We start from the raw sequence: 13,591 nt of genomic DNA, 5'->3' as shown, positions 1-13,591 counted from the left end.
AATGCAGGCAAGCCAAAACAGAAAGGAGGGCTGTGAGGGTGATCCACATGCCAGGCAGCTGAAAGGCAAAAGGCTCTTCATGTGTCACCAGGGACAGCTTTGCCAGTGGTGAAGGACTCTGCTGAGCCTGAGACCCTGTCCATGTCCCTGACCATGCTGTGGGATGGTGTCCATGGAGCCATGGAGGATGCTGCAGTGCATCAGGACAATGCCTCTTGCTCCAGGTTGCTCTCCCTCATTTCTCACGTGCACCCAAATCAAACACCTACTCACAGAGCATTTGGAAGAATGACAAATGCCTTCGATTATCAAGCACAAATTCCAGTGGCAGCACATTGCATCTCTTGAGTGGCTAATAAAGCAGCAAGCCCATTCTGATCAATATACAGCAAGTAGTGCTGTAAAGTGAGGTTGTGCCTGCCCCAGGCCACGTTGCATTTTGTCTTTTTAAACCATGTCCTCTTCAAGCCAAGCACAGTCTCTTTTCAGTGGCAGCTCCCTAGAATTTCTGGCTTTCAGTGAGCCAGTGAAACAAATGCTGTTCTGAAGCCCCTCCATGTAAAGAACCCAAGTTAAAGAGCAAAGTGTCTCTACAGCAATCATTAGTTTAAATACTCTTTTATTACATAGTCACATGTCTCCAATTCATCCCCACAAAGAGCATCCATACAGTCAACAGCTTCTGAAGAGGTGAAGCAGAAACAAAGACAGTGTGAAGCCATTGATTACTGAGGATAGAAAGGGCAGTATGTAAATAATTTGTCTGAAGGATGACCAGAGTAGGGAGATGTGTTACCTGATTGCAAATATTTACAAAGTTGTGAGCTTGAAGGTTAGAAAATGTTGAGAGAAGTGTATAGAAGTTAGCACAGGGATAATGTGGTGAGGATGAGTGGGGAAAATCAGTGTGGCAAGCAGGAAATTTCCGTCGTGTAGGCAAGATTTGTTCGTGATTTCCTGAGGGAGGCTGTGGGTTGTTCACTTGGTTATATATGGATTGGCACCCATCAATACCTTAGCAAATCCTTTAGGGCCTGCTCTCACAAAGGAAAGGGAGAAGAATGAAATTTAGTGGGGTTTTTTTTCAGCTCTATTCTCCCCTTCTAAAGCCTTTTCCTAGGCAGGTGTGTGTCATTGTGGGGGTATGGTGCACACACACCCCAATCACTCCTGGACTGGAGGGGATTATCCAAAGGAATGAAAGCCGCCAGGGCTTTAAACCCAGCATCTGTAGTCACGTTTATCCTTGAAGTAAATGCTCCAGCAGTGACATAATTGAGGGCTGTCCTGGCTGCTCAGCATATGTCTGCAGGGGTCATTCATCCTTTCTGACACTGCAGAACATTAGCGGTTTTTTAGACTCACTTTCTCCTTCCGTCCTTCCGCTTGTGGCTAACCCTAATGGAGAGCTGGTGGCTAGAGACTCCTCTAGGAAAACTGGCCTGTTTGGAGAGCTGACTGTCTTGGAGCAGTCCTAAATTAGGGCAAAACCAGGCAGATGTGTCCTACTAGGTGCTGGGTTTGTGCAATGGCCCCAGCGGGGCTGGTTGGGGTGGAGGGTCTGGCTGGCTGCAGGAAGGGCAGCAGAAGGCAACTGGTGAGTTCTGTGATGGCCACTTAGTGCTCAAGGGCTCTAATGGCATCTGGGAACCAGGTTCCTGTGTTTGTGGGTTTGCTTATTTATTTATGCTCCTGGCTAAATAAAGTAGGGAGGAAGAATTTTAACACAGTGGTTGAATTGCATGGGACTGCAGCAGCTCTGTCCTACTCAAGGGCATCCAGGCAACTTGATAGAGAATGGAGGGAACTTCAATGCACAGAAAGTCTTAGGTGGAAAAATAGAGAAGAGAATGCAAAGCTTGATTCCTTCAAATTTTTAAAATTTAGCTTGTTTTCCAGCAGAATCCTGCAGCCCAACCCCAGCCTCACCATTTGCACATCACATTTTATTTATTCCCCTTCCTGGTGCCACTGCTGCTCCCCCATGACAGCAGTGCTGAGGTGCTGTCACTGTCCTCTCCTGTGCCTGTCCCTTTGGGGCTGTTGCCACCATCTGCAGCCTCTCCCCTGCTTGCCACACCAGCTTTGGGCAGGGATGCTTGAGGTAGGCACAAAAAGGAGATGTCCATGGCAACTTCCCCTAGTTTAGGTCTCAGTAAGTTTAGCCAAGACCATCCCTGTCCCCAGTGTGTCTCTACAGGGCTCTGACTGATGGAGGTGGGGGGTTCAGGTTGGGGTTTGCCCTGCTGTGAAATGCAGGGTTTCATTCAGCAGTGCCAGAGCTGGCACAGCTTTCCCACCGGCGCTGATGGGTTTAATCACATCATTAGTAGGTGTGACACTGCAGCCTCCGATGATGAGCTCTTTATTCTAACACAGCTTTCAGCGTGTTTATCTGAGATGCCATCTGTGCCTGCACTGCCTTCATTAGGAGAGAAAGCCTCTGTATCTTCTGACATTGGTCTGTATTTCTGTGATGTTTCCCTGCTGAGAAACCACTGTTCAACTAGAGGGTGAGAACCCACACCTGGAGGAAAGCAATATTACCCAAAATGCCTAAATGGGCCAAATAGACCATTAGGAAGTGCACTGTTTGGAGGAATCCTCAACTGGTACACAAAACTGGCTACAAGAAATGATCCAGCTGTTTTATTCCTGAAAGATTTTCATCTTGGTAAAGCAGTTATGCCCCATGCTTAATCTAAAGTGCTGTAAGTTTTCAGGCGAGCAAAGAACAGTTTTTAATTTTTAAAATACTTTCTATTTTTGTACCTCCATACCATGCTTGCACATAGAACTTTTTGGGTTGCTTGTCCAGGTTTTAGATACAAAATCATTAAGATTTGTGGGTGCAGATCTGAGTATCTAGCCTTCCCCCTTAAAAACTCCATGGTATATGTTGTATATATTATTAACTGCATACAATATATGCAGCTATATATTTTTGCAGCTGTCCATTGATCAACAAAGTGGCAGCATGGTGTGCTCATGGTGTTCTACTGCTCTTGACAAGATTCACAAAACACAAACCAGGCAGGAGCTGCCACATCACAGTCTATCTACACATAAAAAAGGGAATGCTTCCATAGAGAGGTGGCATGCCCTGGCTTGTATCAGTTTTCTGTCTGCATGCTGCCAGGCCAATGCTCAGCGAATCTGACAGTAACAAAAAGTAGATTTCCAAACAATCTTGCCTAACGAATTTTGAATATTATTATGATTAATGCTAAGGCAGTTGAACTGATTATCCAGCATCCAGAAGTAATGGAGCCTTATCTACATCTTGTGTAGTCCTCAGTCAGGAATGGCTTTGGCTGCAGACAAAGATGAGTGTTGTTGGTTACCCAGAGGGGAGGCACTGGCAGGACAGAGATGGAAGGGAGATGATGAGATACCCATCTGAAAGCATTTCAGCACGGAGTGATCACACATGCAGGTTCTTTATTGCTGCTATTTCCTAAGCTACATTTCTCAGGCCATTTTCAGACTTGACTTTTTTACCATCAGGTTAAGATTTATTGGGCAAATATTTTTCCTCCTTCCCAAAGCCAGAAACTGGGTTGATTTTCATTCTCTGCATCGCCAAAAGAACAGAATCCTGATGGATGTGTTTCTTGCATCATGATGGTTTAACTTGACTTCTATCCTATTAGCTTTTGAGCTATTAAACATCTTTTGTAGCATTACCAGGGAAATGATAATGCAGATCATCCATGGACAGCTTCTGTTGGCACAAGCAGTCTTTGCAGACTCCAGATCCCCCTTAAAGCTGGACCCAGCTGAGAGCTGCATTGTCTCATGGGTATTACATGTCTCTGAGCTGGCCTGTCCTAAGAAAGTGTGCTCTGATGGAAGGGTCTCCAGCCTTGTGAAGACAGCTGATAAATCTGTGAGGTGCCTGACAAACTATCTGGAGGCTGTAGTTTGAATAGTTTTTGGTGGCATTCCCAGCCTCTGCTGTTATCTGGGCAGTGACCATGAGAAGGGTAGCTTTTGATCAGCCGTGATGTGTGCCCATCATGTTGTGTCTGTGATGCAGAGGACTTCACAGGCCACCACTGGCACACACAGGTCCACAGCTGCCCCGTGCCCACCCACAGCTGAGCAGGGAACTCCAGACTCTCCTGGAGAGCTGACCAGAGAATCCTCCCCCAGGGCTTTGCTCCCTGAGTTCCCAGTGTGGGGCTGTGTCATTCTGGGCCACCAGAAGCTCTCAGTAGCTGGCCCAGGGAATCAGTTTGGTCATGTCTCCTCCACCTAGGGCAGCAATCTTTAGGAGAAGGGTTCAGGACCTGCTAGGAGCTGGTGCTGCCCTTGCTGACCTTTTTACTACAGGTTGTACAAACTACAGCTCCTCTGCTCCCATAAGCCCCCCGGCTGGATAAGGCATGGGTGGGGTTTCTCACAGTTCATATCCTGGTGTTGGAGATCATGGCTTTTGGAGCTTTTACTCACATGAACATGGAACTGGCCATCCCTCTGCAGGCTGGTTGTGCAGCTGTTTGCAAGCAGTGAATGCAGATGCTTTGAGTGTTGGGAAGAAAAGGTGAAGAGTGAGTTGTAGTAAGATGCGCACCAAGCAGATTATTGGCAAACACAATTAAAAATATATGTGCAATTTCTCCTCTGTTTCCCTTGTCTTAACCATCTTCTGCATTACTTCTGGCATTTTTAGACAGTAGATAATATGGCTGAGAGGACTCTTGGGCACAGCACTCTTAGAGCAGCAGTGATTTATCTCAGACCATTTTGAGGCAGAAGAATTTACCTCTAGCTACAGCCACCCCTCCATGTCTGCCCTCCCTCATTTGCATAAGTAATTGGCAGCTTGTTAATGGCTCATTAGGAATGCTGAAAACCGTGGGATTAAAACACACTCAGTGGAGCAGAGATGAGGGGTAGGGGGGGAAAGGTTGCTGTCCCTGCTTGCAAATTACACTGCTTGATTCAACGTGATTCAGAATTACAGGTCATAAAGCAACTAGATTGTTAAATGAAGTAAGGAAAAACAATGTCAATGGCAGGTTTTATTTTTAGACTCATGTTTAAACACAGTATGTGCATCTAGGGGGAACAAACAGTCCCTTGCCAAACAGTCCTACTGACAGCAGGAAGCTCTCACCCCTGTCTCAGTTTCACATTAACCCTGCCTGGTCAGTGTTTCCTGCTCCTGAACCAGTCCATCTGGCTCCTTACATCACCTCGTGGCAGGGACATTTGGTTCCTTTTCCCATGTTCTCTCTGGGTAAATCCAACCTTCTCACCTCTAGCAGCAGGCAACCAGCATGTTCCTTTCCTTGGGCACGACTGGGACACCCAGCGCAGCTCCATGCAAGTAGGAGAAACAGCTCCAGGTTGCTTTGTGTGTTCTGTACATCTCAAGAATCCCTAGAAAACTGCTGTGAGATGTCTTTGGTTGCTGACACGCAGGGAGGCAGGCAGGCAGCCTTTTGCTGTGGCACTGCCAGAGCCTGCATTGCAGGAGATGGTTGGTGTTGCCACTGAGAATTGTCAGAGGATCACATCTGCTGTTCCTGGAGAGTGGAGCGTGCTGAGGACACAGCCAAGTCAGTTGAAAAGTTTGATGGAAGCTGTTTGCTGACTGTTTAATCTCCCTTTCAGCACTGGCTATGGCAGCAGTGACTGCAAAGGCACAAGAGGTGAAGGCAAGGACAGGGCCATGATGGCTTTTGAGTCACTTTGAGCAGGCTCAGCCTGTGGGGTGGTGCAGCCACAGCACACCATGCCTTTCCATCAGGAGAACACCCTGGGGATTTTTGGAGGCCAAGGTGATTCTGGCAATGGTTCAGTCTCAGCTATAGCTAGGACCCTTCTTCCTGGATAAGCTGAAAGGAAATTACAGATAAAGCACTTGGGAATCACATCCAGTCATAATTTGCAGTTAAATTCAGCAACTTCTGATCTAAACTTGGGTACTTAAGAGCCTACTAAGGTGACAGTTGAAACCATGAAGTGGGGACAGCTAAGGTTGAGCAAAGCTCAGCTCTGTCTGGCATGTCAGAGTTAATCCCTCTGCTTTGTAAAAGGTGCCCAGGAATCTGTCAGGACTCACAGAGGCAAAATACTGGCACATCTGAAAAATTTCTCAGTGCAGCTGGATCCAGGCTGAGGGCAAGGAAGGAGTGTATTCTCCTGGATCCCCAGCCAGCAGCATGTGCTGCTCTTTGCATCACCCTGAGAAGTCACCTCCTTGTGCCCCAACCTGAACTGACAAACATTGACTCACAAAGGCACAATCTACATCAGCTTTGTTTGTTGTTCTCCAAGAGCTCAACTTAGCCAAACAGAGCAGCTTTTCCTCCTTCTTGCTTTCATTGCTTTTTTTTTTTCTGCCCTTACATCCTCTCAGATGACCCTGAGAGCCACCTGTGGCTCTTATTCATACAAGGCTGTCCAGAGCTGCTGAATTAACAGCACATCCTGCTTGCAGCAGGAATCAGCATGTCCTGATGGGGACTTACAGCTGGCTGCTGGGGAAGGCTCAGAGCTGCATCACCCAGCTCCTTCAGTTGAGCTCTAAAGGACATAAGATTTAGTGTGGTCCAGGCTGGGATGGCATCCAGGCCTGCAGGGAAAGAAGATCCCAGGTCACCCCTTCCTACAGCAGCAGGAACAGAGATGGCAATCAGGGAATGTGTGTCCTATCACTAGGTTGAGTGGAATTTCCTGGAGAGGAATGGTGCCAAGGTCTCCACTACTGCTATGTGATTCTGTACAAGCTCAAATGTCTCTGCTTCCTGCACAAAAATGGGAAGTTCAAATAATGCTGCACGATGCAAAGACATCTACAGTGGTTCTTGTGATCTTCCCAAGGCAGGAGCAGAGCCTCCATCAAGCGTGCCAGGAGCAGGAGGAAATGTGTCAAATGACCTTGGAAAGCAAATGTCAAATGACCAAGGAAAACAGAAGCACTGGGTTTTTTTTTTTGTTGTTGTTGTTGTTTCTTTTTTTCTTTCTTTCTTTGGTTGGTTTGGTTTTTATTTCAACGTTGCAAAGGAAACTGCACAAAAACAAAAACAAGATACAGGCTAAGAACATGCAGGAGACAAATCCCGTTCTGAGCTGAGATCCATGGAGGTGCCTTCCAGCTGTGGGTGTAGAAAAGATGGCTCAGTAGTTCCCCTTTGAATGCTGCTTTCGACTACAGCCCTGATATGTGAGCTGGGAAGGGGGAAAACAGTGTTTCCCACCAAAAGCTGCCTTTAATGTGCTAGTATCTGTATTCCCACCAGTCCTAAATTTGCATGAGGGTTTTTCAGCCCTACTCTGGTTTTGATTTCCAGGTTATCTCTGCTGGTGGCCCAAACTGTGGATTTATTGCACAGTCTTTGCTGAACACTGCTGCTCCACTACCTGCTGCTGTACTGCCAGACTCACCAGGGGATAACATGTCATCTTTTCCTTTCCTAATCAGCTGGATGTCATTCAGGAAGCTGGGACAAGGAGAACTTTTCCCCCCAGACACCAGCTTTCCTTGGTAGCAGACAAACCTCAAGCCTTATAATACTACATGTACATAGCACTTATATAGCTTTACATCCTCAAAGTGCTGTACCAGCATTAAGTAATTATCTCTCTCCCTAATGGCCATTAATGCTGGCCTTTCATGAACCTCCCCCAGCTCCCTGAGGTTCATACCTAATCCAGCAATAAGCTGCTCAGAGGGAGGGGCTGGATATCTTGCAAGTCCAAGGTTTTGGATGTGTAATGAGGCTTCAGAGCAGGGGCCAGGTGCCCTGGAGTATCAGAAACACAGAGCTGTGGACCAGGTCATGACCCTGGGAGCATCCACTGGAAAGGGATGGAATCAAGTAGGTGATACTGTGATCTTGAAATGGAGAGGAAGAAAACTTTGGCTGCTCAGAGGATGTGCACTGATTGCTCTATTTATTACCAGGATAGCACTGTGAAGAGAAAGAGCAGAGCAGTGGGAATAGCGTGTCAGTGTGGGCATGGGGAGTTGATCTAGGGAGAGAAAGTTAGCTAAAAATGTCAAACAAAGCTAGACAGCCATGGCAATGGGATAAAGAGGCCAGTCTGCAGATCTGTGAAGCATTAAAATAACAAGGCAAAAGGGCAAGCTTGGCAGCATCATAGGATTTAAAGAGAGGAGCAGAAGAGGATTTACTTGTCTTATTTGCTTGCAAGCAGAGCCCTCTTCCAAGCTATGGAGTGTCTCCAGGGGAGATGTTGTAATGCCACTGTTTCAGGACATTTTACCCTTGGGGAAGGGGAGGCTCCCTGTAAACAGGGCTCTCCTTGCCCTAGCTCCCAAATGGAGAAGATGGTGTGGGAAGAGGACATGGCTGTTTCAGAGAAGTCCCAGAAGTAGCACCTCTTAACAAACACCAGTTCTGCATGATCACTTATTTCTGAAGCCTGCTAGACCCAGCTCTGAGCAAGCAGAGGCTGAAATAAACTTTCACCTTCTCCCTAAAGGCATGGTAATGATTCTTGCCAAAGCCAAGGCTATGCCTTGTAAGCAGGCTTTGCAAAAGAAGAAAACAGCACCCATTTTTTCAGCCTGATTTAATAGCATCATTTTGGTTTTATGCTCCTGGCAATGGCTGGTCCTGTAAAACAAGTGTGTAGCTGTGGGAATCACGTGCCAGTCTACAGTGGCAGAACAGAGCTCACAATCACTACATGTTGTGCAAAGGATTTCTGTCACCCTGGACACACTCTGCTTCCTGTGGCATCACTGGCACAATCCCTCTGTGCTCAGCTCTAAATCATTTTGCTACATCATCAAATAACAGGGTATGGCTGACTGCAGGCCAGGAGGACTTGGTGTTCATTTTCTGCACAGCTTCAGAGCAGGGCCTTCCCCTGCCCTTCCTGCATCTGTTTTCTCATCTGTGAAATGGGAATTTTAATCCTAATCAGTTTGCAAGGGAAGCAGTAAGGGATAGTCAAAGGCAATCCTTTAAAGAGTAATAGCCAGTCTTATGTGCTGGGTTAGACATTGGAGTGGGTTTATGGTAGAGTTTAATTGATGCCTGTTCTGCTTATGGCTGGTAAGTGCAAGGCTTAATCTTTGCTCTCAAAAATGTGGCACCCTGTTTGAGATGCAAAGGATGCCTCTGCAAGGAACACCTCATCTCTGAGCATAGCTGGGCCGGGTTTTGGGACCCACAAATTTCTGGGCATTGCTTGTTTGAATTTTCGTTCCCAAATTAATTTGATTATTAATTGTTACTAGATTAATTTGTAGTAAAAGCTGTGTCTCACATGGCTGGGAGGAATGCTTTGGCTGTTCCTGAACTTCAACCTATGAGCTAAGCCAAGATTGTGTAGTCACATCCTTGGGACAGCTCTTGGCTCTGTATGTCATTTTGCTGGCAGGTCGTCACCAGAGTGTGTCTAGAGGTGACCAAAGCCCTTGACTTCATTTTAGCTTTATTTTAGTGCTTAGAGATGGCACTACTGGCTTCTCTGCTCTGTTTCCAGGGCCAGATCCTTGAGTGGTGTAAATCAGGATCCTCCCTTTTGAGAAGTGCTGCTGTGATACTGTGTGTAAGCTGAGGGCCTGGTTCACACATTCTGAGCTGCTCTGAGATCTCTTCAAAAGGGAGTTGACTGTGCTCAGTGTGTTGTACTGCCTGTAATCACAAATGATCTTGCAAGATTCAGGATATTGCAAACATAGAGAGCTTTTCAGCAAGTAATCATTTTGAGATTGCTGGAAAACTGAAGAGTTAGTGCTACTTAAAGGAGAATAAAATAAGCATTAGCACAAAACAGTTTTTGCAACAATCAAGTTTGGTGTATGTCCTGTTCTGCTCATTACATTTCCTCAGAGCCCTTTGCAAGAAGGGGAAGCAACCTGTAAAAGCTGGGAATGTAGAAAAGAACTAAATTTGCAGCCAGGGTTTTGAAGGAACAAGCAAAGAAAAACATATTTCCATTTCCATTACAGAAGAACATTCTTGGGAGTTCAGAGCAGCAAGCTGAGAACACACCAGCCAAGCCACCTCAAAACAGGAGGTGTGGAGCTGCAATGATCTTTTTATCCTCAAGCATCTGCACTTAGGAAAGAAAGATCTTCCTGAGACTTTTAAAAATCCTCTTTTTTTTGAGGGAGGGTCTGTTTCAGAGTAAGGGAAAGGGCTGGTTTGCAGCCCTCTGAGTACAGCCCTTCAAACCTGAGTCTAAATTCTTCCAAGAGAAATCTGAACCACTCCATGCAGAAAGCCAGTGGAGCATCCTACCCCTTTCACACCCCATTCCAACACACCTCCCTCTTGCTTCCAAGCACTGCAATGTCCCTGTACTGACCCTTCCCCACACCAGCTCTGCTTCAATCAGTCAAAGAAACCTGTGGAAAAACCGGCAGCTCAGAGGAGAGCTTTTGTTTGTAGAAGAAATGTTTTCATCCGAGCGAGCACAACAATCTCATTACTTGGAATTGGCACACATATGCTGGAATCCTAGACAGCAGACACTGTCTCCCCTCATCCTTCGTAGGACCAGAAAGATTTCTGCCTGTTTGATTCAGCTGCAGTGCTACAAAGTTATTAGCATTGCTTTTTTGGTGTCCCTAATGAGACAAGTATCTTCCAAGCAGCTCCACAAAAGCACTTTTGTCATCACTGCTAAAGCCTCGGACACTTTACCCTCAGCAGAAAAAAGTGTGGGGATTTGCAGCCCTGCTGCTTCCAGCACTGGTTGGTCATAGCAATTAGCTGTTTTCCCACAGATGGAGCTTCTTGTGCAGAAAGACAGCCCAGAGAAAAACTTGTCCTGCTCAGAGAAACTTATTTAGGAATCTCTAGTGAATCTGAAGGTAAACCCATCCATTTTGGAACTGTTTGCATGTATCCTGCAAGCCTCCTGTGTGCCTGCTGGATTCATGTGCCTCACAGGAGGGCTGACTCTTACCTGAGGAACTGCCATTCCCTGGCTTGACATACCCCAATTTTATACACCCAGCTCCAAACTCTCCAAAGGGGTTGGCTTTCCTTCCTCCATTAATTGATGGGCATATCCCTGCCTGTAAGAGCCTGTTCTGTACCTACAGACCACATTTTGCAGGGTGGTCCTGCAGTTATTTACATATGGAAAGCAGTCTCTGAAAAGGCCTGTAGCAGAGTTTTGTGAGCATAAAACCTTTCATGCAATTAGGTGATGTACAGATGCTTTTAGAGAACCTTTCTGAAGAGGGACAGCCCTCATGCTGTATCTCTGGTGGATGCCTTAGAGTGCTGAGGCCCTGAAATGCTTTGCTGAGCATTCTTGCTCTGTGTCCAGGTTCACCAGACTGTGGGGCTGGAGTATGTTCTTGGCATTTGGCATTTGATTGCCTTACCAGCCCATTTTGGGTGGAGAGGATGTAATTCATCTTGGTACATTTCACTCCCTGTGCATCATGTTAACCAGGTGGGATTGCTGGGTAAAGCCATGAGTGGTGGGGGGGACAAGAGCCAGCCCAGCCTTTTGGAACAGTTCCTTGGTGCTGTAGTTCACAGGGAGGCCCTGGTTTTGTGCACAGCATGTCACAGCTGACATGACAAGGGGTGCTCAGGCACCGGAACAGGCTCCACAGGGAAGTACTCACTTTCAAGTAGCATTTCGACAATGCTCTCAGGAACATTTCTGTGATTATTGGGGTGTCCTGCACAGGGCCAGGAGCTTGACTCAATGCTCTAATTGTATGACCCCTCCCTCAGGACTGTCACCACTGAGATTTAGCTGTGCCTTTGTCCTCCCCCAGGTTGGAGGACACACCATGCTGCCTATCCGCTGGATGCCTCCTGAGAGCATCATGTACAGGAAATTCACCACAGAGAGCGATGTCTGGAGCTTCGGGGTGATCCTCTGGGAGATTTTCACGTATGGGAAGCAGCCCTGGTTCCAGCTCTCAAACACAGAGGTACAACAGTGCTGAGACACCTCAGCTGAAAACTGCATTTTTTGCTGTCTCTCCTTTCCAGGTGGTTTGCAATGAAATTTGTACATGGATGGTCCCCTCCTTGGAACTCCCACGGTGAAGCCATAGGAAAAGTGTCATTTTCTCAGTTTAAGAGCTGGGAAAAACTGAGGCCTGCAGGAATCAAAGAGCTCTGCCAAAGCCACGTGCTGGCTAATCCTCAGCCCCTTGCTGCTAAGTTCCTGACGTATCTTTCATATCTTATAAACTCTTGGGGTGCTGCCAGAACCGGGGATACCCAGATTACTGCTGGGATCTAAGTCATGCCTTGAATTTCCCTGGTTTCTCCTTTTGCAGCCAAAGCTCACTGCAAGCTCCACTTTGTGAGAAATTGTTTTAAGCTTGATGTATCTCGTGTGGCACGTTTCCTTGGGGTTTTTGCCTTTGGGATATCTATAATATGGTTTGCCCCAGTTCACTGAGGGTGGAACCCATGGAGGTTGTCTGCCCTTGTTATTTCTTTGACCAGCAAAAGTTGCAGCCCACCAGGACAGGGCTGCCCTGTAAAAATGTTGAGGGAAGGCTAACTGGGATTAACAGGGTGTCACTGCTGAGGTTTGAGGCACATCAGCAGAAATGCATTGGAAAATTTTTGCTTGGAATAGCAGGAGGTATTATAGAAGAGGAAAAAGATGCTTTGACATAGCAGTGTGTGGGAACCTTGAACATTTTTATCCTACTGTGTATCTAATGGATTTCAGAAATTTCACCTTTTGTAATGAAAAATGTGCATTTTCTGCTTTCTGGATACAGATCCCTTAATTAAGTGAGTTGCAGAGATGGCAAATCCAAGGTGTTGCTTTACAGCTCTAATGCTTGCCCATTGGTGTGCTCAATGGGGCCTGACTGTACATCCCAAAGCAGCACACGCAAACATTTTAGAGGCACAAACAACGGAATCGACAGCGACACAAGTTATTTGTCACGCTATTTAATGAGCTGCTCTTGCATTTCCCTGTGAGGGCAAATACAAACACACACAAATGAGCACATGGAGCTTGAACACGGGCAGCAGGCACGCTGGAGTGTGACAGCTCAGCTTTGCCCGTTCATTCTGCCTCAGTTTCCTTTGCAGGCCAGTAGGGCTGAAAACAACCACCCTTAATCTTGAGAGTGTATAGGTTTTCTACCATCCCTGGGATAAAATATGATCCCTCCCTTACCTCTTGGTGTATCCACTTCTTTCTGCCTGCTGACCACATTATCCTGGTGGAATACTCCTGTGGAAGGGAGCCACGTTAGCTCCCATCAGTCTTATTTTTCACAGTTTGTGAAGGGATGGGCAGAGCCTGTGTAGCTGCAGAGGACTGACACCTCCACCAGCTCCTGGATGCTGTGGCATCAGAGCAAATCCCTGATGCAGTGCCAGAGCCCCATGGAGAGGCAGAGCCCATGGAGGGACAGGTCAATGCCAAGCTCCTGTCAGCCAGGACTGGACCAGGAGCAAGCACCAGGCTGGCTGAGCATCCTCCCTGCTGGGTGCTGGCATCGACAAGGCTGGGATGCCCACTCCCTCCTGTGCCACCTGCATGGCCTCATACCCCCACAGCATTTTCAGCAGGTTGTTCCAAGGCTGGGAGAAACCCTATATGAGCAGAGGAAGGAGGCAGGGCACCACTCAGCCAGTCCATTAACTTCTCT

General features: G+C 47.0%; 1 protein-coding gene across 2 annotated transcripts in view; it reads left to right on the top strand.

The window, feature by feature from the left end:
* Nucleotides 1-13,591, top strand: part of NTRK3 (neurotrophic receptor tyrosine kinase 3) — a 218,569-nt gene that overhangs the window by 189,511 nt on the left and 15,467 nt on the right. For both annotated transcript variants that reach the window (XM_071441298.1, XM_071441300.1), the window contains one exon: nucleotides 11,735-11,893. In XM_071441298.1, the coding sequence (XP_071297399.1) occupies nucleotides 11,735-11,893 (159 nt within the window). The remainder of the gene's footprint in view (nucleotides 1-11,734; nucleotides 11,894-13,591) is intronic.

This window comes from Agelaius tricolor, unplaced genomic scaffold (assembly GCF_023055355.1).
Source record: "Agelaius tricolor isolate 1412-34295 unplaced genomic scaffold, bAgeTri1.0.p SCAF_16, whole genome shotgun sequence".
Classification (NCBI taxonomy): Eukaryota; Metazoa; Chordata; class Aves; order Passeriformes; family Icteridae; genus Agelaius; species Agelaius tricolor.
Note: the sequence above shows the minus strand (reverse complement) of the source record. Positions and strands in the feature narration are given on the sequence as shown.